At 49.1% G+C, this 23,236-nt stretch overlaps 1 protein-coding gene across 4 annotated transcripts; it reads right to left on the reverse strand.

The window, feature by feature from the left end:
• Positions 1-817: 817 nt before the first annotated feature.
• Ing5 (inhibitor of growth family member 5) lies at positions 818-19,053 on the reverse strand. Of its 4 annotated transcripts, none has more exons than XM_052750315.1 (8): positions 18,916-19,053; positions 17,104-17,175; positions 15,177-15,343; positions 14,723-14,834; positions 14,480-14,570; positions 6,649-6,784; positions 6,462-6,523; positions 818-4,949 (listed from the first exon to the last, which is right to left on the reverse strand). In XM_052750315.1, the coding sequence occupies exons 1-8, from the start codon at positions 18,950-18,952 to the stop codon at positions 4,907-4,909; spliced, it is 720 nt and encodes a 239-aa protein (XP_052606275.1). In that variant the 5' UTR covers positions 18,953-19,053; the 3' UTR covers positions 818-4,906. The 4 variants fall into 4 exon arrangements, with proteins under 4 accessions (XP_052606275.1, XP_052606274.1, XP_052606273.1 ...); XM_052750314.1 differs by having other exon boundaries at positions 14,480-14,573; positions 18,916-19,045; XM_052750313.1 differs by lacking the exon at positions 18,916-19,053 and adding an exon at positions 18,427-18,741.
• Positions 19,054-23,236: the final 4,183 nt, after the last annotated feature.

The following is a 23,236-nucleotide window of genomic DNA, read 5'->3' on the forward strand; positions in this document are numbered from 1 at the left end:
TTGGTCTAGAATTAGCTATAAAGACCAGGCTACCTCAAGCTCAGAGAGATCAACCTGCCTGAACTCCCAAGTGCTGGGATTATGGGCATGTGCCACCATACCTGGCAGTGCAGTAATCCCAGCACTTGGGAGGTAGAGGCAGGTAGATCTCTTGTGAGTTCAAGCCCAGCCTGGTCCACGGATTTCCAGTACAGCCAGAGCTACATAGTGAGACCCTGTCTCAAAAATAAGTAAGAAATTAGAAGCGATGCTAGAGAACTCCCTTCCTACCTAGCCCCATTCACCTCGCCATGTAAGTGTAGTGGGAAGCCAGCTGCCTGCAACCCAAGGAAAGCCCTCAGCAGACATCAACCCTGATTTCAATCTCCAGAACTGTGGGGAGTAAGTTTTGTTAAGCACCCAGTCTGGGGTCTTTGTGTATGTGTGTAGAAACTGCCCCACCAGACTAGGGCAGTTCTCAAATGGATGCCGACAATCCCAAGAATGCCCCAGGTCTAGGTTCCCGCTCCAGGGGAGGCGTAGCACACATCAGGCAAGTGTTCTACAGAGAGACGGAGACAGCCCGGCCCCTCAGTGAGACTTTATAGAATAGACTCTAGCATTCCCATTCATGCACACGTCTTCCACGCAAGTGTGGAAACCCAGCTCTGGCCACTGACCTCCCTGAGGGCCCAACCAAAGCCAAGTTCAGGATCCTAGGTCCACAAAGTCCTTCAGTGGCAACCTTGACTGAGTAAATGAACACTCACCTCTGGCACAGCACAGGGATGCTACATGCCTGTTTTCAAAATGATTTAAGAAACTTTCAAATGTTTCTTCCCAAAAATACTTTTATTTATTAAACAATATATCCATAATCCATGATCCAAAAATACAGATATACATCTTTACATTATTTAATAAAAAGATTTACAATAGTATCTCTCCTTTACAAAGGGGACATAGGTAATAATTCCTTGAAAATAAAATGTGACATTCATGTTAAAGCTGCATCATCCTGATGGATGGAGTGTGGTGAACGAACACCACAGCACATTCTGAGGGAAAAGACGCTCCTTAGACCTCCCCTGCTTTGAAGCTCCTCTCAACATAGGCAGGAAGACCAGCCTCTGCTCATAGAAAACAGGGTTTCAAAAGCCTCAAATAAATGTCCCTCACTGTTCGATCTCAAACCCTGAAGACCTAACCTCCCAGCCTCATAACAGGGCCAACCCTGGCACCATATCACATGGAGGAGTTGATCTCTGGACAGTGTTATTGCTTGAAGCATCCCTGCCAAGGCCTTCTGGGGACAGGTGAGGGCAGAAGACAAGATGCTGTGTGTGTACACAGGAGCAAACAGGCGGCCACTTCCCCAGCCATCCACAAGCCCTCACACCACACGGCTCTTCACTGTGGAGTGGAAGACACAGCCGGCGGCCTGACTCTTACCAACCTCACCCGCTGGACTGGCGAATGGTCAGTACTGCTCGGACCATCACACCACTAGCATGTTCACAGATCTTGGGGCTCAGTTTTTTTTATTAATTCATCATGCTTCTCCTATAAGAAACTGGAGAAATTCAAACTATTGATAATATGCACAGAAAATAAGGAAGATGATTCCTCTCCTCTTAGCAAAACACTTATGTACTTATAAGGAAGGGGAATGACAGAAGGAAGACCCAGCCTTGGCTGCCAAGGTGACCTGTGGGGGTCACCCTACCCACTCTGTCTAAGAGGCAGGGATAGCTCAAGCGCCAGGCCTAGATGGGCAGGCATGAAAGAATATCTGGTCCAAGGATGGAGACAGCTGGGGCTGCTGGGATGGTGCTCAGTGGCGCAGCAGCATGCTTCTGTGTTTCTGCAGCACCCTAGCCAGAGCTGGGGGTACACTTTTCTTTGAATATCCTCCTTGCTCAGACAGTAACAATGGAACAAACACTCCATTGGAGTACCGACAATGACCCAAAGGATTTTGCTTCCTGCTTCTTTTTTCTGTTTCATTGTCAAGGATCAAACCTAGACCATCATTTTTGGAAGGCAGCTTTGCTCACCACCATACAACCAATACCACACTGAGCTTCACACTGGTAGGCAAGTTATTCCACCACAGAGTTAAATCCCCAAACCATGAATTCTGTTGTTTCCAAGCTATATGAATCTTATTTTGGTGACATTATTATAACTGTCAAGAGTAAATTTTAAAAAAAAAAAGCAGATAATCATAGAAATTTGCAAAATAAATAAAAGTCCGAAGCCAGTACACAGGATGGCCGCAGGTGGAAGTCAGAGGAGAAACCAGCATGACCTCAGGAAGCCCGAAGATGGAGTTTAAGTAGCCTCTAGTGCCTCCACCAGGAAATACTCCTCTGCCTCAGGCTGAATCTCAGGTATTAAATCAGCTTCCAAGACAAGATATAATTTAAATTTCTTGTGCTCCCAGAAATGATAAGAGGGCCAGACATTACAGGGGGCATCCACCCGTAATCCCAACATCTCATGGCTAAGGCAAGATGATTACTAGTTCAAAGCCAATCTGGGCTACATAATTAGGCCCCGCCTCCAAATAAATAAATAAATAAAATAAAATTAAAGGATGTACGAGGCCTGACCCCTAGGACTGAATAAAGAAAAAAATAAAAAAGATAAAAGAATGAAGAAAAAGGGCTGGGGATGGAACTCAATTTGCAGAATGCTTGCCTAGCATGCAAAGCTCTGAGTTGGAGCTGGGTAGTAGTGCACACCTTTAACAGACTGTGGTGGCGCACACCTTTAATCCCAGCACTGGAGAGGCAGAGGCAGGCAGATCTCTGTGAGTTTGAGGCCAGCCTGGGGAAAAAAAAAAAAAAGTTCTGGGTTTGGTCCCTAACACTGCAAAACCAGACCTCTTGGTGAACACCTATAACCTTAGCATTTGGGAGGTATAGGAAGGAAGATCAAAAGATCAGTTATCTTCAGCTACATTGTGAGTTCAAAGCTAGCCTAGGATACATAATACCCAGTCTTTAAAATAAAAAGAGAAAAGGAAAAAAAATTTCTGTAACTTATCCTCACAACCTTTAGTACAACAAAAGTCTAAGTTAAGAAATGAAAATGTCTAACCTGTGGTGGCGGCACATGCATCTCTTTAATCTGAGCACTCAGGAGGCAGAAGCAGGTGAATCTCTGAGTTCAAGGCCAGCCTGGTCTACAGAACTAGTTCCAGGACAGCCAGGACTACATAGAGAAACCCTGCCTGGAAAAATCAAAAACAAAACAAAAATAAAACAAAACAAAGAAAAAAATAATAAAATCAAAACCAAAAAACAACAAAAAGAAATGAAAATGTCTATCTAATCTGAGTTTGAGAGGGGGTCCCCAAGAAGAAAACTAGCCCCTCAAGCCACAGGAACCAAATTTCCAAAGCTCTTCCTAGCCTAGAGACAAGCTTGGACAGTTGCCTAGCAGCTGCTGCCACCTGCCTGGCACCTGCTGCCTAGGAAGGGTCTACATGGACCAACTTACTCAGTAGCACAAACACAAACCATTCCTGTCTCCCTCTCTGGCTGGGACAGGCTGTGCAGGACGCCCTGTCCAGTAGAACATGACCGTGCTGGTATGATGTGGGGCAGATACAGCTCCTTCTTGCCTTGTTTCCATTCCCTGGATGGAAATCTCTCGATTTAGACATGACCATCTTAAAACAATGCACCTGTCGTCAGATAAAAAGCCGGCCTCTCCTTACACGGGAAACTGCATAACCCAGCTCTGTCTTGTGGGTCTTTTTCTGGAGTGAGGCCAGGGACTGGCTCTTACTTCTCAAGGCCTGAGTGAGACACTGGAAAACATGCCAGAGGAATTCTAAGTCAAAGGAAGCTCTCAGGATCCTGTCACAAGTAAGGAGCCACCCCAGATGCGTCTCCACAGGCCCTGTGTATACACCCCCCACCCCCAACTATTTCCAAAGGACAGTTCAACACTGGTTTTGTGGACACTGGTTAAACGAAGAGTACACTCTAGTTCCCTACCTTCATTCCAGAACTGCTATTGGGCATACAAATTCACAAATCATGTCACATAATTGTAGTCCCCTTGAATGTAAGCTGCTGGTCTAGTGGGATGCAACATAGCAGAGTTCTAAAATTAGCTCACAGTAGACAGACTCACTTCATAGACACACAGACCCATGACCTTCATGCTATTACAATAATTTCATCTTCACAGTTAAAAAAAAAAAGTTAGGAATTCCCAGAGAGGTGGAAGCTCAGCCTGGCTGTTTATCCACAGATGGGCGGTGCTGGTTGTGATAACTGACAGTCCGAGGCTAATGGAAGCTTACTCTCCAGGGAGGGCTGGAGGTTTCCACTGAAAAGGTGGTGCACGATGAAACAGAGGGCGCTTCCACCAGGGAAGAGCCCCAGTCCCTTCCAGACACATCAGAGGTATGTTGGCCAGGAGTCCCTGGTCTTCGGTCAGGGTCAGAGCACAGCATGGGACAGCGCCTGACAATACTTTGCTCACAGAGCCACAGCTGTGCTTCCAGTGTGCCGCAAGACAGTCCAGGAAAACACGGACCCTCAAGGCTGACCCTCTAGTCCCCAAACAGCGCAGGACACCAGGTTAAAATGTATCCACCCTGCACCACGCAGCACTTTGCCCACAGCCCAGACTGACACTCACCACAGGCAATGTTTCCGAAATTCTCAGTGCTGGGAGGATGCAGGGGTGGGGAGCCTGCATGTGAAGTCACTGTGGCGAGTCCCTGCGAGACTGTTCTGTGCAAACGGTGCAGTGGCCTCTTAATTTGGGAAACATCCAAAATCATAACTGGCCACTGAATTATTAAATATCAGTTGAAATAAGGTAGTTTTAAAATGAAAGATAATATTGCAACATGAGTGAAGAAATATATTAGCTTGCTCTGCAGTCTGGCACAGCCTCTCCGTTACTTCTTCTTCCTCTTTTCCTGTACACATCGTGGACAGAACCTGTCACGAGAAAGACACAGGGAGCAACCTTTGGCATCGTTTCTCCTGGCACACAGGACACCCAAGGATATACTTTCTACATCCCCCAGGGTAGCTGGACTCTGGTGAGACAGTGCCAGAGGACAGCTACACCAGGTGAGTGGCAGTCTTTCATGAGGAAAGCTGGTGTCTGAAACGCTAACTTGTGCATATCGGAAGTTGACCAATATGTACCAGCACAGCCTGGTGATCAGGTTGATAAGGCTAGTCGTAATATGAGGTGCCCACTATGGAGGTGGCACCAAAGGCTGGCTGGCAGACTGGACATGCTGAAGATCCTACATGCAGACATGGGCCTGAGAAGCCTGTGGACACCACACTGCACTGGGCGCTGGAGCCTGTATGGGTCACACAGGTCCCAGTGCAGTGGGTCAAGCACCTATCAGAGCCTCAGGCAATGTTCATGGACACTCGAGAACAGAGCAACCACTCATGATCCAAAGGGACATTCTAGGGAGGTTTCCATGTGGCAGACAGCTCTCTGACACGTTACAGCTGACGTCACTTTCCCTCGGAGCGCCAACCTGTGTGTGCCACAGTGACCAGGTCAGTTAGAAGCTGTGCGTCCCTTTGAGGAAGCCCATTGTGGTAACCTACAGGAAGAACCCCACTCCCTAGTTCTTCTGTCTGGCTTTGGGCCTAGCACATTGGGCAGCTGCCAGGCTTATAGACTCTCTAAGGTTGATGTAACACCACAACAGCTTGGCCAGAGCTGCCAGACTCCCCACCTGGGAATCCTGCAAACAGCACCACGTCCAACTTGAACTGGAAGTCAGATTCCACGGTCTCACGTAAGCCTGCTTTTTTCCCTTGCCTCAGCAGAGTACACACCATCCATCACAGTCTAGCCACATACCTGCTCTCACACGCCCACTGCCAGGGCAGCCCAGCCCACTCCCACAAGGCACAGGCATAGCCAAGGCACCTGCCATACGGTTCTTGTAACATGAGGTAAGGAGCCATGCACAGTAGGTGTTACCAGAGGTAGGATGGAAACAAGAATACACAGGCCTCCTATGCTCTGTTAGATGGAGCCCCCTGGAAGGGAGCACACAGGTTCTACAGCTACTTCTTGAGTTCTTCATAATTCCCATTTTTCCCCTGAAGACAATAACCTGCTCTTCTGTCCTCACTTAAAATACCGTCTACCCAACATGGAGCCAGAGGGCAAAGGGACACAGTTCAGGGGCACGGCACTGTCCTGACATACTGGATGCACACTGGGGTGGAGGCAGGGAGCCCTTCCTCAAAGGGCGGTAGTGTGAATACTATATACACCCAGGTAAGCTGAGCAGCAGATCTCCCTCTGTAAGTGTGCCACACACACACACACACACACACACACACACACACACACACACACACCCGCCTCCCAAGCCAGGACCAACGCTGCAGAAATATGGAGACGCACAACAGGACCCAGAGCACCAGCCAGACAGGCTTGCCCAAGACTGCAGTCACCCCCATACTAACCACTTTCCTTTGGGCTTTGTGGTGAGATCCACGCAGGCAAAGTGAAACCACTCAATTGGGCACTGCAAAGCAAGGGGAAAGCCCGCGTCACACCCGTGCACTCTGTATGTTAGACACAGAAAGGCTAACACCCACCCGTCTCTACACCGTTTGTCCCGGGGACATGCACCCTTTAGGATCCACTCACATCTGGATTGTCACAGCCGATCATCTCTCCGTAGGACACCTGGTGGCACAGGCAGTATGTAGGCTCATTCGGATCCACAGGCATGTCCAGCACATCAGAGGGGTGCACAGACAGGATGCTGTCAGTAAACTCGGACCTGAGGGGAGAGAAAGGATCCGCTGATCAGGGCAACAGGAGGAAGGCAGGAGACGCGGGCGGCCAGATTGCAGCCCTTCCACCAATGGCCCAGGGCTCCTCTACACAGGAACCAGAGATGCTCGAGGTTCCAAGGAAAGAGTCCATAATGACTCAGAACTAATGATCCATTACTCATAAACCTGCTTCTGATTTTCTTGTCAACGGAACCTGGGAACAGTCCTAATACCTGTCACAGAAATACATTCTCAAGGATAACCTTAAAACCTTCCAGCCAAATCGCTCCTAAGAATTTATAGTGAGAATGATATGGTGTGCTAATTATCAGGTGAAGAGATTCCCTTGGACTATTACCAGCCACAAACCTAGGGGCAGCAACAGACGGCAAACAGAAATCACGCTACTCTCATACCAGCAGAGGCCCCAGAGGCAGGCAGCGGGGTGTGAGACTGCTAATAGCACTCACCAGCAACTAAATCCAACACCAGCCATTGCTGTCTACTGGGGACAAATATCCACTCCAACAAGATAAAGCTGCTGCTTTCTCTGGGCCTCCCTTCTGTGTTGGCTGCCACCTCCTGGTAGGGACAAGAACATGACCCCCCTGCCAGTAGATAGCTAACATCTGAGAAGAGTCCATCTGTGTCTCACCCAAGGCTGACCTAACGGTTGAGGCACTCACCAGTTCTGCCATAACCAATGGATATCCTCTCCTCTATGGAGGCCCACAGAGGCTATCTAGTGAGATCTTACTCAGCGTCAGAGAATCTGAGCTTGCTTTACCCATCAGGGCTGCATAAAGGGGTGTGGTTACCAAGTATTTGGAAGGGTCTACACTTGGCTGTATAGTGTGCTTTGATCTTGCAAGGGGGAGGTCTTTTGCCTCTCCCCTTGGCATATTATAAAAAGCCCTTTTGAATAAAGCTCTGGGCAGCTAGGTATTGACCCAGGGCCCTCCTGAAGCTATCCTGGGTCTCTGTCTTACTCCTTGTCATCTAGGTCTATCTTTCTACCTAGTATTTCCTCACTCCTCTCTCCTCCACCCAGGAACCCTTCGATAGGTGGGAGCGGGTCGGAGCTGGGCTCCCACAGACTCTCATACTCCTCCCTTGAAAAGAGACAGTGTATCCTCTACAACTACCCAGGAACACTCACCCCAAACCATATACTTGCAGCCCCTCTTAGCCTCCTTTGGGTTCCAGGTATCAACCGAGTAACCTTACCCATCTGCCCACCATGGTACACACTATCCTGCTCACTTCCTAATATCCATCCAAAACCGCCTCTAGGTCTCTGAAAGCAACCTAGCAAGAATCCTACCCCTTCAGACTCCCCCTACAACTGCTGCCTACAAAGCCCAGCCCCACCCTTCACTGTAGAGCAGGACATTGAACTTACTCTTTACATATATTTTTCAAATAATCATGTCAACTATAGGGCAATCTAGATGGTACAATCCCTATACCTGCTGTGATCTTGTTTGTGCTTTAACAAATAAAGCTTGCCTGAAGATCAGAGGGCAGAGCTAGCCACTAGGTGACCATAGAGGCCAGGCAGTGGTGGCACACACCTTTGATCCCAGCTCTTGGGATCTCACGCCTTTAATCCCAGTACTGGGGGGGTGGAAACAGGAAATAACATGGCTGGGTGGAGAAGTCCTGGAGGTAAGAAGTATCTCTAACTGGGCGGTGGTGGCACACGCCCTTCACCCCAGCAAAGGCAGGCAGATCTCTATGAGTTCAAGGCCAGCCTGGTCTACAGAGATAATTCCAGGACAGCCAAGGCCATGCCGAGGAACCCTATCTTAAAAAATAAAAAAGAGTCTCTCTAGTAGCTGGCTCCTTTACTGATCTTTCAGCATTTACCCCGATATCTGGCTCCGGGACCAATTATGATTGGTGTTACAACCTGTAACACCACTATCCCTACCCACCCCTAAACTAGGAATGTAGAGTGATAAATAAATATGGCCAGTTCCCAGGAGGACTATGTCTGCAGAAGAAGCCTGGGCTCCTAGCCTCTGAATTCCTAAGTGTTTCCATTCCAGGCCATTATAGTTGCTGCATATACAGGTCGGTGTGTAAACTACATTCTAGTCCAGCACCTTGGAGGCTCTGGAACTGGAGCCTCTTCTAAGCAGGTAAGCCATGCTTTCGCAGAAATGTCACACAAACATGTGAGTCCAAGTGCTCTACAATACTGCTTTCAAGCAACTCCCAAGAGGTTCAAGTAGGAAACTATGCCTGGCATCTTGGCCTCCATGGTCTCTGTGTGGCCTACTGTCAATGGACACCATGCAGTCCCCTCTGAGACAGTAAACCAAGCCCAGAAGTATGCCTGCCTCTGCTGCTCAATTCTATCAGCTATATGGAACTTTCCCATAGGAAGCTCCACCATTCAGCTCTCATAGGAAGTCACAGCCAGCCATTCAGCTATCATGTGACCTGCAGCTCAGAATCCCCAGGTTCAGTCAGTCAGGCATGGGGACACCCATCTTTAATGCAGCACCTAGAAAGTTGAGGCAGGAGGATCCTGAATTCAAAGCCTTTATAGCCTGAACTATAAAGGAAGTTCAAGGCCAGCTTGTACATATTAGGACCTTGTCTCTGAAATAGAAAACAAAACACAGGAGAGTAGAAGAGGTCGAGAAGAGCACCTAGTTAGCAGTACCCCACAGGCAGTCTCTGTCCCCTGGGCATGTTGACTTGCTCTGGCCTTTGGCTAGGTAAGCTCCCCTCCCCAGATGTATCCAGGGAAGCTCCCTCCAGACATGACTGCCCATGGGCTTCCCTAATAATCCAAGTAACAAGGGACTTAGCTGCTTACCCAAACTTCAGGATAAGTACTGCAGAAGAAAATGACCCCTTCAGTCCCACAGGCATGCCTTGGTGTGCCAGAAAACCAGGCCCTGGGGCAGCCAAGGAACTGAACATTGACCTTAGCTTATAGGACTTTACATGGGAAACAGATGGGGTCTGGCAGTTTTAGGAAAGTACCTCTCCTTGATATCCATCCTCTGGTCAAGTGGCCACTGAGCCACAGGAACCTGACAGAGCACTGCTCCAAGTCCCCTATGGAAAATGATGGTCACCACCAAGCTATAACTGAAACATTTAGTCCATCTCATCTAGGTCACGAAGAAAACCACAGGCTAGGGACAAAGACTGTGCAGGAACTCCAGACAGAAACAGGCAGGCGTCTGTGCAAGCTTCAGGTCCTGAAGCCACACCAAGTGCCCATCCTGATACAGCAAACCCAGAACTTCAGGGCCTTGGGCTATCTCTGGATGCCTACTCTGTGGAAGTCGATCTGTGCACCAGATGTCAAGGCCCGAGCACACCCCTTCTTCCAGCAGTCTCTCCCCGTCTGAACATGTGCAAATCAGAACCGTGGCTGCACTGCCATTCAGGGGCCAGAGAGGAAACGCACCAACACCGAGTCAATACAGAACAGGTGCGCTACCACTGCCACTGCCCCACTGCTACCACCACCACCCACTGCCACCACCCAGCCACCACTGCCACAGCCACCCACTGCCACCACCACCCACTGCCACCACCCAGCCACCACTGCCACAGCCACCACCGCAGCGAGCCCAGCACGCAAGTCAGAAAGCAGTGACTGACTCTTAAGCATCAGACGTAACATGATGGCTCCCGTCAGGGAAGAAACTGAACAGCCTGCCTCATTTGTGAGTTTTTAGGAGCAGTTACAATGCCTGTCTCACACCCCCGAGGCCTTAGGGGGACGCTACAGCCAGTGGGTGCTGGCTCCCCCCCCCCACCCCCATCGAGATCCCTGTACTGGGCTCCTCATGCTGAGGACACTATGTGAAACACTCAGTGAAGAAGACACCAGCAAGAACGTCTGTGCAAACCCCAAAGCACGGCCTCTGGGTTTTGGAGAAGGAAGGAGCAGACATCATGCTGCCATCCCACGAGTCAGACATGCAAAGCTCAAAAGCCCCTTACAGGCAGCAAGACCCTGGAGTGATAGAGCTGGGTGATTTGTAGCAGGAGAGGTGCTGTCCATCTGCTAGATTTGGCAGGAAGGGTGGCCTAGCTATCAACATAACACTTTAGGACCTACATGTGGTAGCCACGTACACCCAGGCTATGCGCTGAATATGAGAACAGAATGAGCCATATGTCAACAAAGGCAGAGTGACAAGTCCCTCAGCTCTAGAGTCTGTGAGACCAGGGCTTATTTCCACAGCCAGTCTCTCCTCAAGCCAGAAGCAGTGGGCAGTATAAAGCTGACTTACAGAACAGATACAGTCTTTCGAGATGTTATGGTTGACACAAAAGAACTTTAAATAGCTATCATAAGTAAGTTAATACTCAGCACTTGGGATGCTGGAATTCAGGGTACATTGCTGGCGTTTTGTTGTTGTTGTTGTTGTTGTTGTTTGAGACAGGGTTTCTCTGTGTCACTTTGGAGCTATCCTGGAACTCGCGCTGTAGACCAGGCTGGCCTTGAACTCACAGAGATCTACCTGTCTCTGGCTCCCAAGTGCTGGGATTAAAAGCATGTGCCACCACTGCCTGGCTGGTCCACTGCTTTTTGGCCAAAGAGTAAGACCTTATCTCATAAAAAAAAAAAAAAAAAGTTAAAAGAATTATGAGATTATGAGTAAACGGATAGAAATATGGATCATTTTCCAAAAAAGGAGTCAAATTGGTATTTTTTGGGGGGTGGGGGGATTTCGAGACAGGGTTTCTCTATGTAGCTTTGCGCCTTTCCTGGATCTCACTCTGTAGACCAGGCTGGCCTCAAACTCACAAAGATCCGCCTGCCTCTGCCTCCCGAGTGCTGGGATTAAAGGCATACGCCACCACTGCCCAGCTTCAAATTTGTATTTTTAAAAAGGGAATCAATTCAAATGGGTGCTCCAGAACTGACAACTACCATCTGTGATATCGATACAAGTTGCTAATCTACAGTCTGATCCTCTCCTACAGTGAGCAGACACCTGTAACCATAGCTGCACAGACAGCATGGTCCACTGGTGGAAGTCAGATCCACACAGATTCAGCCTCACTGCACATGAGACAATCCCTAAGATCACAACCGGAATTCTACTTAGCAGCACTGTTTAGACCTCAGCTTCTTAAACTGTGGGTCACGAACCCTAAACTACTGAATGTGGGGGGGTGAGAGGTGTCTCAGAAAATCTGACAACAGTATAAGGTTTCAGAATATTCAATAACCGAACCATAGTCATCAAAATACCAATCAACTCTTCTGGTATAATATTAGAGGGACCAGCCTTAATATTATACATCCCAGGGGCTCAGGAGAGAGAACTACTAACGGCGAGGACTATTTTCAGGAAATAGAATCTCAGCACACCAAGCTCTATAGTCCACTTGCTTTAATTCCTCTGGCATAACATCCTATTTACACAGCTTCAGTTCTGTTCTCGTGCCTAGCTCCTTTCTTGCCTGATTTCTCTCTGTTTATCTACTGTTCCCTCTAAGTTCTATCTTAATTCTCTCGTCTTAACTCTGCCTCTTCTAGGTCCTTTTCATCTTGTTCTTACCCAGCTAGGACTTCCCCATCTGACTCTTCCTCATCTTCCATCTCGTCCCTCTAGTACGTTCTTCTAGCCCTTCAATCTAGTTCTTCCCCATCTCAGTTTGTTCCTCTCAAGTTCTTACCCATCTAGTTCTCTCATAACCTTTTCTCTTCTCCATCCTGTTCTTCCCTTCTACAGAAAATACCTACCTTTTCTTTCCCTGGGCTCGTGGTTCCCTGCCTCCTCAGGAATGTTGTTTTATCTCTTAAATTGATAGGCAAAAACCTCTTTTGTTCTCAGTTAAAGAGCTCAGGAGAACCACTAGGCCTCCTCAAGGCCAGGGGATGGTCTGAGCTTCATTAGCACAGGAAACAAAGCCAGGCGTCTCCCGCCAGCTTGTCTCCTAAACTCAGCAGGGCAGTTAGTAACTTAGGTTCAACAGGTCTAGAGAGCTGAACATTTTTACCAATTGGTCTGGGCACTCAAGGATTTCATAGCAGAAGACAGCTGAAATATTAAAGGCTGGGTAACACCAAATAATCATAATAAATGGCTTTGCCTTTTGACAGACCCTTGGCCGGTCAAAGTTCAGCTTTAATACACAGCTGAATCTCTATGATATATTCCTGCGGCCCGCAAAAAACTGAGAAGCAATGAGGATGTTCTATATCCTCCAGTACCAAATATCAACCAAAGACAATTCTTTATGTAGAAACAAAAACATTAATATATATTATATATTATATATGTATATATTTTATGTATGTCAAAGAACTGCTTTAAAATAAATTTCTGTATGATGTATTATCAGCCCTCTTATATACCCAATTTTTCTGTGTGTTTTATATTTCTGTGTGTCACAAGTAGACAAGTTCAAGAAGGCCCGGTCCAGACACTATGAGCAAGAAGTACAAGAATGCCACAGACTCATGTGAACTCATGCTCTTGTGGCTGTGCTAATTAGCGAGGCACTGTAGTCATCCAAATTGTCTGTGCAAACGCAGAAGCACAGCCTCTGGGTTTCGGGGAAGGAAGGGGCAGAGACATCCTGCTGCCACCCCACGAGCCAAAATTAGCAAGCCCCTGTAGTCAAAAAGTTAAACGACAACGAGGAAAGAGAGAGAGGTAAAGATGGGCTGGGACCTACTTCAGTTGGCAGAGTACCTTCCTAGGATGCACAGAGCCTTGGGTCTGACCCCAATGGCGGCATAAACCAGCCACGACAGCACTCGCCTGCACTCCAGTGCTTAGGAGGGCTGAGGAAGGAAGGTCATTAGTTCAAGGGCAGCCTGGGCCATTCATCGAACCTTATTCCAAAACACCAAAAAATAAATAAATAAATAAAATAAAAGCCACGGCCACACTGGGAGGACTGGGGTGCAGCTCAGTGATAGCTCAAGTGGCCATGCACCAAGAGGTTCGATGATCCGAGCTTCCCCAGCCTTCCCCCTTTTGTCAAGGAGAACCAGCTTCCCCAGCCTTCCCCAGCACTCAGGGTCACCTGACTCCACCATGTTCCCTTCAGTCCAAACACCCCTTCAGTGAAACAGCACAATGCCTCTGCGGGAAGCAACAGTGGGAGACTATCTTGAAGGATTTCAAGATAAATGACGTGTGTAAATGCAGTCACATAGTTTAACAGCAAGTACGTATGGAACACACAGCAATGTATAAAACCATCATCAACAGTAAGTTCAGCTACTGAAAAAGGGGCTTCAGCACAGCACTGTCAGTAAGTACGCAGCGTTCTCCTGACACCAAGGGTGGTACACGCATGACTTCGGAGGAGGGGTCTGGCCTCCTGCACATAAGGCGCTCGGACGACTCCTGCAGCCCCCCTGGTCACTCTGACAGCCCAGGATATGAAGAGACTGTCCAAGGACCATTGTGTGCCTGGACTGGCTCAGCATGTGTGAAGTCCCGGGGTACTGGTACTGAGGGATTCCCCCAGGGTGCTGGTACTGAGGGATTCCCCTGGGGTGCTGGTACTGAGGGATTCCCCCGGGGTGCTGGTACTGAGGGATTCCCCCGGGGTACTGGTACTGAGGGATTCCCCCGGGGTACTGGTACTGAGGGATTCCCCCAGGGTGCTGGTACTGAGGGATTCCCCCAGGCACATCCTCCCTGTTGCTCGAAAGATGGTGTTCCATTGGGAAAAGGGGGCAGAAAACCTCTTACCCGCTTTTATGCTTCTTTTTCTTTGGAGTGTCCTCTTCTGATGTCCTCCTGCCTCGGCCCCGGGAGCTTCTCTTTTCTTTCTGACTCCGACCTTCTGAAGGACAAAGACCCCCATTATTATCACAGCACAGACCAAAGTGGAGCAAGAGTCACCCGGATTCATTTACCAACATGTGCCTGACACATTTAGATCAAAGCCTTTAAAACTGCAATCATTAATAGACAGAACATCGGTCAACTTGCTTTTCAAGCTTCGTGATCCAGTGCTTTCAAAGTCACTTCCGTCCATTCTGTCCTTCAGGTCAGCCTCAAAGCGCGCCAGGTCAGCATCAAGCCTTCGGATGTGTTTGTCCACCTGTAAAAGGACACTTGAAAACGTGACTTCATAGAAAAACAAAGGCTGGATGCAGCTCAGCGGCTCAGCATTTGCCTGGAATGCACGAGGCCCTGGATTAGATCTCCCCAGCACCCCAAGAAAACACAAACAAAAAATGATTTCACCAACAAGCAAGAAAAACAGGACCCCCCAAAAAAAAACAAAACCGTAGGAGCAGGCCCAGATGAAGACCTCCAATGTGTCCTCTCTCTGGGTGCTCCAAACTCCCACCCTGGACACACGTTTCCATACACCTTTGTCCTTCTGTGGCCTGGAAGGCAGGGGCGGGAGCCTGCATGCTGAGCCCTTCCCTTCGCTCACCATCTCGTAGGTCTGCATGGCCAGCTGCACCTTGTCATCACTGTACTCCTTGCACTTGCTGTAGGCGCTCTGGATCTTCTGCAGGTGCGCCACACGCTGCTCTGAAGACAGAGTCTTCACCGTGGAAATGTATTCTGCAGCCAGGATGTCGATCTCTGCTTTCTTATCTAACAGGGACAGGGCAGAAGTGGAAGCAGGAGGTAGAGTGCCGTGCTTCCAGGATGCTGGCAGGAGCTTCGCTGGCCATGTCAGCGTGCACTTTCTAGTACGGCAACTTACCCAGGACAGACCCAGCACAAGTACTGTCCAGCAAGAAGTCAAACTGCCCTCTGACTCTCCTGAACAGTAAACTTTGTGGTCATCTTGCCTAGCGCCTGGTGTACAACTTCGTCACATACCCAGAGGAGAAGCACACAAGTACCAGAATACACATAGGAAAACACACACAGCAGCCAAAAGCAAGACACAATGTAAACATCCAACCCACAGAATGGCTAGTAAGCAAGGTCTATGCTCCATCCGTACATACCACCTAGAGCGTAGGGAATAACTAAGTGACTCACAACCCTATGGTTGAATCCAATGATGCTGACAGTGAACAACAGAGCAAAACATGTAGAAACACCCTGCATGCTTCCATTAACACCGACGGCAGAGACACACACAACTCTGCTCTAACCGAGAAGTGGGACTTCAGATGACAGTCGTTAGCATGCAGTTGAGAACAAACGATTTCACACACAAAATTCGATAGCAGTGGCATATAAAATCGCCTTCCACACACAAATCTTTTGTTTAAGACCTGAGTTGCACCTCCACCCAAGATAGTTCATTATAGGTGTAAACACTCCAAAACTGAAAAACATAAAAATCCAAAATACTGCTGGCCGAAAGCACTTTGAATAAGGAATACTCAACTTTTACAGACAGTGCAGACAAGGAAATTTCTAAAGGAGAAAAGCAACAGATATTCTAACTGGAAAGGGCAACAGTTGACAAGCTATGGCAAGAATCCGTGCAGGGAGCCAGGAAACAGGCTAGGGAAACGGCTACCTATTAGTGGGTAAACCGCTGTGAAAGAAGACGAGTCCAAATCCCCCTCAACCCACTCAAAAGCCAAGTGTGGTAGCACGTGCATCTGTAATTCCAGCGCACTTAGTGGGAGATGGGCGCCAGAGGCTGGGAAATTCCAGCTAGCCTGGTACATGCAGCAGTGAACCAGAAAAGAGACCTTGTCTCAAAGGAGGTGGAGGGCAAGGTCTGAACCCAAGGCTGTCCTGTCCTCTGACCCCTACACATACGCCATGGTAAGTGTATATCCCCACACATGTATACACACATATCATATACGTACACACACAGAGTAAAAAAGAATAAGAAACTATAGCTGAGTTCAAAGTACCAGCACTCTCCCCTACCTCTGCACTCCCCTAGGCCACAGAACAAGATGCTGTCTCAAAATTAATAAACAAATAATACCTGAGATGGGCGTGGTGGTGCACACCTTTAATCCCAGCATTCAGGAGGCAGAGGAGGTGGACCTCTATGAGTCTGGGATAGGCTGGTCTACACAGCCAGTTACAGTCCAGCCAAGGCTATATAGCAAGACCTTATCTCAACAAACAAACAAACAAACAAACGCACGCGGGCGGCGGTGGCACCCATCTGTAACCCCAGCACCTGGGAGGCAGAGGCAGACAGATCTGTGAGTTCAAGCCCAGTCTGGTCCACAGAGTGAGTTCCAGGACGGCCAGGGCTACACAGAGAAACCCTGTCTCAAAAAAACAAAGTACCATCACTCCCCCCAAGACACTGTACGATGCAAACCCTGTGCTATACAAGGTCCCTTCAGACTCTCTGATACCCCACGTACTTTACTCACTCTCTCTCTGACCAATGGTCAAAACCCAGCTCAGGCTATACCTACCTTCTGTTCTCTGGTCGAGCTCTCGCATCAGCTGGAAGTTCCTTTGAAGTTCACAGGGAAGGTTCTCAATGCCTAAAAGAAACATGAAAGTATGTACTTCTCAGTAGACAAAAATCTGCCTCCAGGGAAGGAGAGATGGCTCAGCTGTTAAGAGTACTTGGGAGGCAGAGCCAGGCGGATCTCTGTGAGTTTGAGGCCAGCCTGGGCTACAGAGTGAGTTCCAGGAAAGGCGCCAAAGCTACACAGAGAAACCCTGTCAAAAAAAAAAAAGAGTACTTACTGCTCTTCCAGAGGACCCAAGCTCAATTCTCATCACCTATGTGAAAGCTCACAGCCATCTGTAACTCCAGTTCTGGAGATCTGATGCCCTCTCTGGCCTCAGAGAGCACCACACACATGTGGTGCATAAACACACATGTAGGCAAAACACATATACATAAAATAAAGAACAGTGGCGGTGATGGCGCACGCCTTTAACCCCAGCACTCGGGAGGCAGAGGCAGGCGGATCTCTGTGAGTTCGAGGCCAGCCTGATCTATATAGAGCGAGAGCCAGGACAGGCACCAAAAACTACTCAGAGAAACCCTGTCTTGAAAAAACAAAAACAGGGCTGGAGAGATGGCTCAGAGGTTAAGAGCACCAACTGTTCTTCCAGAGGTCCTGAGTTCAATTCCCAGCACCCATATGGTGGCTCACAACCATCTCTAATGAGATCTGGTACACACTTCTGTGTACATAACAAATAAATAAAAAAATAAATAAAAAAAAAGAAAAAACAAAACAAAACAAAAAAAAAGAGCTGTTCTGTTACATAGTCTCCACAGAAATATGTCTAAAGATCCAGCAAAACTAAAAGAACAAAATAAAAAATAGCCGGGCGGTGGTGGCACACGCCTTTAATCCCAGCACTCGGGAGGCAGAGGCAGGCGAATCTCTGTGAGTTCGAGGCCAGCCTGGTCTACAAAGTGAGTTCCAGGAAAGGTGCAAAGCTACACAGAGAAACCCTGTCTCCAAAAACCAAAAACCAAAAAAAAAAAAAAAAAAAAAAATGGAAAATAGGGCTGGAGAGATGGCTCAGAGGTTAAGAGCACTGGCTGCTCTTCCAGAGGTCCTGAGTTCAATTCCCAGCAACCACAAGGTGGCTCACAACCATCTATAATAGGATCTGACACCCTCTTCTAGTGTACAGGTATACATGCAGAGCATTCACACATAAAATATAAATAAATAAATTTTTTAAAAATAAGAGTGAAAAGCAATCCCCCTCTCCATTCCCACCGGGAGTCAATCTCAACTTCTATAAATAAACGGAGGAAGACATGCCTGGGACGTCAAAGATCAATCCGTTATTCAGGACATCCTCCCTTGGCGGACTGGCTTGTGGCAGCATGAGTTCCCGCGAAAAGAGCGCACCCCACTAGCCTAGAGCTCCCTACTACGATTCCAAATGCAAACAGAAGCAGCAGGTTAAGAAGGGGCGGACCTCCCGCAAGCAAGACTGAACTGGAGGGGAGGGGACCGGGGCGTGGTCAGCGTCGGGGGTGTGGCCGAAGCGGAGAGGGCGGGCTGAGCCGCCGGCCCCGCCCCTCCGTGACGCACCTGGAATTGGCGCGGCGGAGGCGGCGGGACCCCGCGCCGCGCCCCACGCCCTCCATCCACGGCCCCGCCCCAGACCGGCCGTGAGCCCCCACTATCCCCAAGACCAGTCCCCGCCCGCGACCGCACCCCGGGGCCCCGCACGGGTCGCGGCGGGCCAGGGGCGGCGGCGGCGGCGCAGACCCGCGAGGGCGGCGGCTCGGCCAGGGTGCTTACTGTCCAGATAGTGCTCCAAGTACATGGCAGTCGCCATCTTCGCTGCGGCCACGCTCGGGGTCTGCGCGAGCGGGCGGTGCCGCGGACTCGGGGCGGGGCGGCGCCGCGCGCTCACTATTCATGAGCCGCGCGCGCCGATTGGCCGGCGGAGGGGCGGGGCACGTCGGGGCCCACCCCCATGCTTCCGGCCGGCCGCGGTCGCCAGGCGGCGCTCTGGGGCTTTCCCTGAGGGACTGCGGGTGGGCGATGGAGTCCGATCGTGGTTTGCAAGGCGGAAGCTACTTCTGCTGCTCCCGCCGAGTTGCCAGCCCTCGGCGGTGCCCTGTCGGGAGCGCTGGACTGGGGGACCCCGCTGCACGTGCGCTGGCTCCCCGCTTCACCTTCCAGCCCGCGCCTGCCTCTCGGCCACTGTGCCGGCCTTGTTCAGACCTGGGGGCTGGCCAAGCCCAGAGCCGGCGCGAGCTGCCTGTGGTTTCTCGAACCTGGCAGTGTGGTCGTCCAGGAAGGAGACGTCTTCCCCCTCACTCCCCAACATGCACACACACACACACACACACACACACACACACACACACACACACACACACACACACACACACACAGAGTTAAGGAGACGTCTTCCCCCTCACTCCCCAACATGCACACACACACACACACACACACACACACACACACACACACACACACACACACACACACACAGAGTTAAGGAGACGTCTTCCCCCTCACTCCCCAACATGCACACACACACACACACACACACACACACAGGCCGTGGTTAACACTGATCCTCTTTGTAGCTATCTAGTCTCTCCAAGGGGCGTGCCCACACCGGACCTGCGTGTCTTGACCCGTACTTGGTGAAGCCATGCACATCTAGATGCCTGCAAAAAAAAAAAAAAAAAAAAAAAACCTGGAAAAGCTGGGCGTAGTGGCACGTGCCTTTAAACCCAACACTCAGAGGGAGAAGCAGGTGTATCTCCATGAGTTCAAGGCCTGCCCTCGTCTATGTAGCCAGTTCCATGCCCGCCCAGACTAGGGAGACATCCTCAAAAAAAACAAGGTGGGGGGAAGTTAGCGGGCCAGTGGTGGCTCCTGCCTTAATCCTAGCACAGCAGAGGCGGGCAGATTTCTGAGTCTGAAGGTAATCTGGTCTACAGGGTGAGTTCCAGCGTGAAGGGGCCCAAAAATAGCTTTGACCACACAGCAGCCATGACAGGCTTAGGGGCCTAGACACAGCTTCTGGGACAGGCTTACTGGCAGGCAACACCCAGATCCAGGAAAAGCCTTAAGCTGATACCACCCAGGGATCTACCCAGGGGTGAGGAAGTATCTGACATCCCAAACATTCCAACCATTAGATAAGGTGGCCAGGTGTCCTTGAGTCTAGCACACACCTAGTTTTGTTTTACAGATACCCCTAGACAAATGTCAGCCAATCAGGGTCCCGTACCCTGGAAATCCCCTCACCCCAACCTCTGCTATGATAAAAACTCTGCCCCACCTGAGCTCAGAGTTCTCTGCTCTCACCGCTGTGTCGGACAGAGGGACCAAGCTCTGGAACTTGAAATAAAGGCTCTTTGCTTTTACACTCGGGATTCAGTCTCCCTGGTGGTCTTTGGGGGGGGGGGGGTCCTTGCGATCTGGGCATAACACCAGGACAACCACAGCTACACAGAGAAACCCTGACTCTAAAGACAAACAAAAGGGTGGTTGTGCTACTTAAATATGTCAGATGGTGGATGTGCGGGACCCAGGGGGGCTTGACCACACAGCCGCCATGACAGGCCTGGATACCCAGACACAGCTTCTGTGACAGGCTTGCTGGCAGGCAACTCCGGGATCCAGGAAAGACCATGAGCTGACCCCACCCAGGGAGGGCCTGCATCTAAGGGGGAATAACTGACATTCCAAACATTCCTAGCACAGCACCCACCTACACCCTCAAGTGTCAGCCAATCCTGAGCTTGAAATAAAGGGTCTTTGCTTTTACTTTTGGGGTTCAGCCTCCACAGTGGTCTTTCGGGGGTCCTGGAGATCAGGGCACAACAGTGGGATTGAATTGTGTTTCCTCTGTGTCCGAACCTTATTCAGTGTTATCATGGACACGCAGCCCAGTCACCACGGATCTCTCTGCTACATTGAACCTACTAAGATTAGGAAAATATCTCCAGCAAAGTTTCATGGGCGAAATTTTTTTTTTTTTAATGCCGAATGCTGTTTATTGAAGGAGGGAAGAGGTTTTAAATACAGGCTTACAGCACAATGGGAGAATCCCGGAGGGCTGAAGTTCGCTACCGATGTTTTATGATCTTGCATCTAAGCTGTTAACACCCATTATGCAGGATACACAGACAAGGAATTTCCCTTAAGCATTCAGGAGGGTGGAACCCGGGAGGGAATTAGCATAGGGAAGATATCAAGGTCAAGGTCAGCAAGCAAGGCAACAGTTACCCAAAACGGGAGCTAGGACCCTACAGGTCCCCCTTTTACTATTAAATGAGCTTCTGACTTAGGCTATGTGGTACGTCAGCAGGTCACCTTACCATGGGCGAAATTTTAGGCACCACGCGCCAATCCTGCTTCTACTCTGTCACTTCACACAGGCCAGAAGTAAGGGGTTCCGGTCCTGAAAGCTCCAGGGCCAAGGAACAGCTTGGGCTACAGAAACAGTGCCAGAACAACCCCTCCCATCCTCCACCCCTGAGATAATTGGTTGTATCATTTTTAGACTTTTTTTTTTTTTTTTACGTGTATGAGGGTCACATACCGGTGTGCCCAGGAAAGCCCGAAAAGGGCATCAGATTCCCTGAAACTAGAGTTGTGAGCCACCATGTGGGTACTGAGAACTGAACCAAGAGCAGCAAATGCTTTTAAACTCTGAGCCATCTCTTCAGTCCCCCAAAAGCAGGTTTTTTTGGTTTTGGTTTGGTTTGATCTTTCGAGACAAGGTTTCTCTGTGTAGTTTTGGTAGCTCTCCTGGATCTCACTCTGTACACCAGACTGGCCTCAAACTCACAGAGATCCTCCTGGCTCTGCCTCCCGAGTGCTGGGCTCAAAAGTGTGTGCCACCGCTGCCTGGCAGGGGTTTTTATTATTATTATTTTCTTCTTTTGGGTTTTCTGAGACAGGGTCTCCCTATTATGTAGCTCTGGCTATCCTCACACTTGCTAAGTAGACTAAACTGATCTTGAACTCAGAGATTAGCTGCCTCTGCCTCCCCAGTGTTGGAACTAAGGGTGTGTGTCACCACACTGCCTGGCCCACAGTCCTCATTACTTAAAATGCAGTTTTTGGGGCCATGTAGCTCAGGTTGCCCTCAATCTGCATATGTGACTGAAGATGACCTTGAGCTGATCCTCCCAGCCTCCACCTCCCAAGTGCTAATATTACAGGGGTGTGCCACCATGCCCAGTTTACTTGGTGTCTGGGCTCGAACATTGGTAAGCATTCTACCAAGTGATTATATTCCCAGCCTTAGAAGCATTTATTCTATAAAAAATTCAAACTATACAGAAATTTATTGATTTATTTTGTTGTTTTTTATTTATTTATTTTTTATTATTATCAGCTTGATACACTACAAATTCTTATCCTAATAGTGAAATGTTTCATTGAGGCTTGCCCAGTGATTGGGCAAAACCAAAACTTATTATAAGCCACAGTCACCCTAGGTTCCCCCCTGCTAGGTAGTCTCCTTGGTTCTGTGGGTTGCAGTCTAATTGTTCTTTGCTTTATATCTAGTATCCACTTATGAGTGAGTACATACAATGTTTGTCCTTCTGGGTTTGGGTTACCACACTCAGGATGATATTTTCTAGTTCCATCCATTTGCCTGCAAATTTCATGATGTCATTGTTTTTCTCTGCTGAGTAGTACTCCATTGTGTATATGTACCACATTTTCTTAATCCATTCTTCAATTGACGGGCATCTAGGTTGTTTCCAGGTTCTGGCTATTACGAATAATGCTGCTATGAACATAGTTGAGCATGTATCTTTGTGGTATGATTGAGCATTCCTTGGATATATGCCCAAGAGTGGTATGGCTAGGTCTTGAGGTAGATTGATTACCAATTTTCTGAGAAACCGCCATATGATTTCCACAGTAGTTGTACAAGTTTGCACTCCCACCAACAGTGGAGGAGTGTTCCCTTTGCTCCGCATCCTCTCCAACATAGACTGTCATTGGTGTTTTTGATCATAGCCATTCTGACAGGTGTAAGGTGGTATCTCAGAGTCATTTTGATTTGCATTTCTCTGATGACTAAGACCTTGAATTTCTGATCCTGCCTCTACCTCCCAAGTGCCTGGGATATGAG

Source organism: Peromyscus californicus, unplaced genomic scaffold (assembly GCF_007827085.1).
Source record: "Peromyscus californicus insignis strain IS unplaced genomic scaffold, ASM782708v3 Scaffold_21__1_contigs__length_65335640, whole genome shotgun sequence".
Lineage (NCBI taxonomy): Eukaryota > Metazoa > Chordata > Mammalia > Rodentia > Cricetidae > Peromyscus > Peromyscus californicus.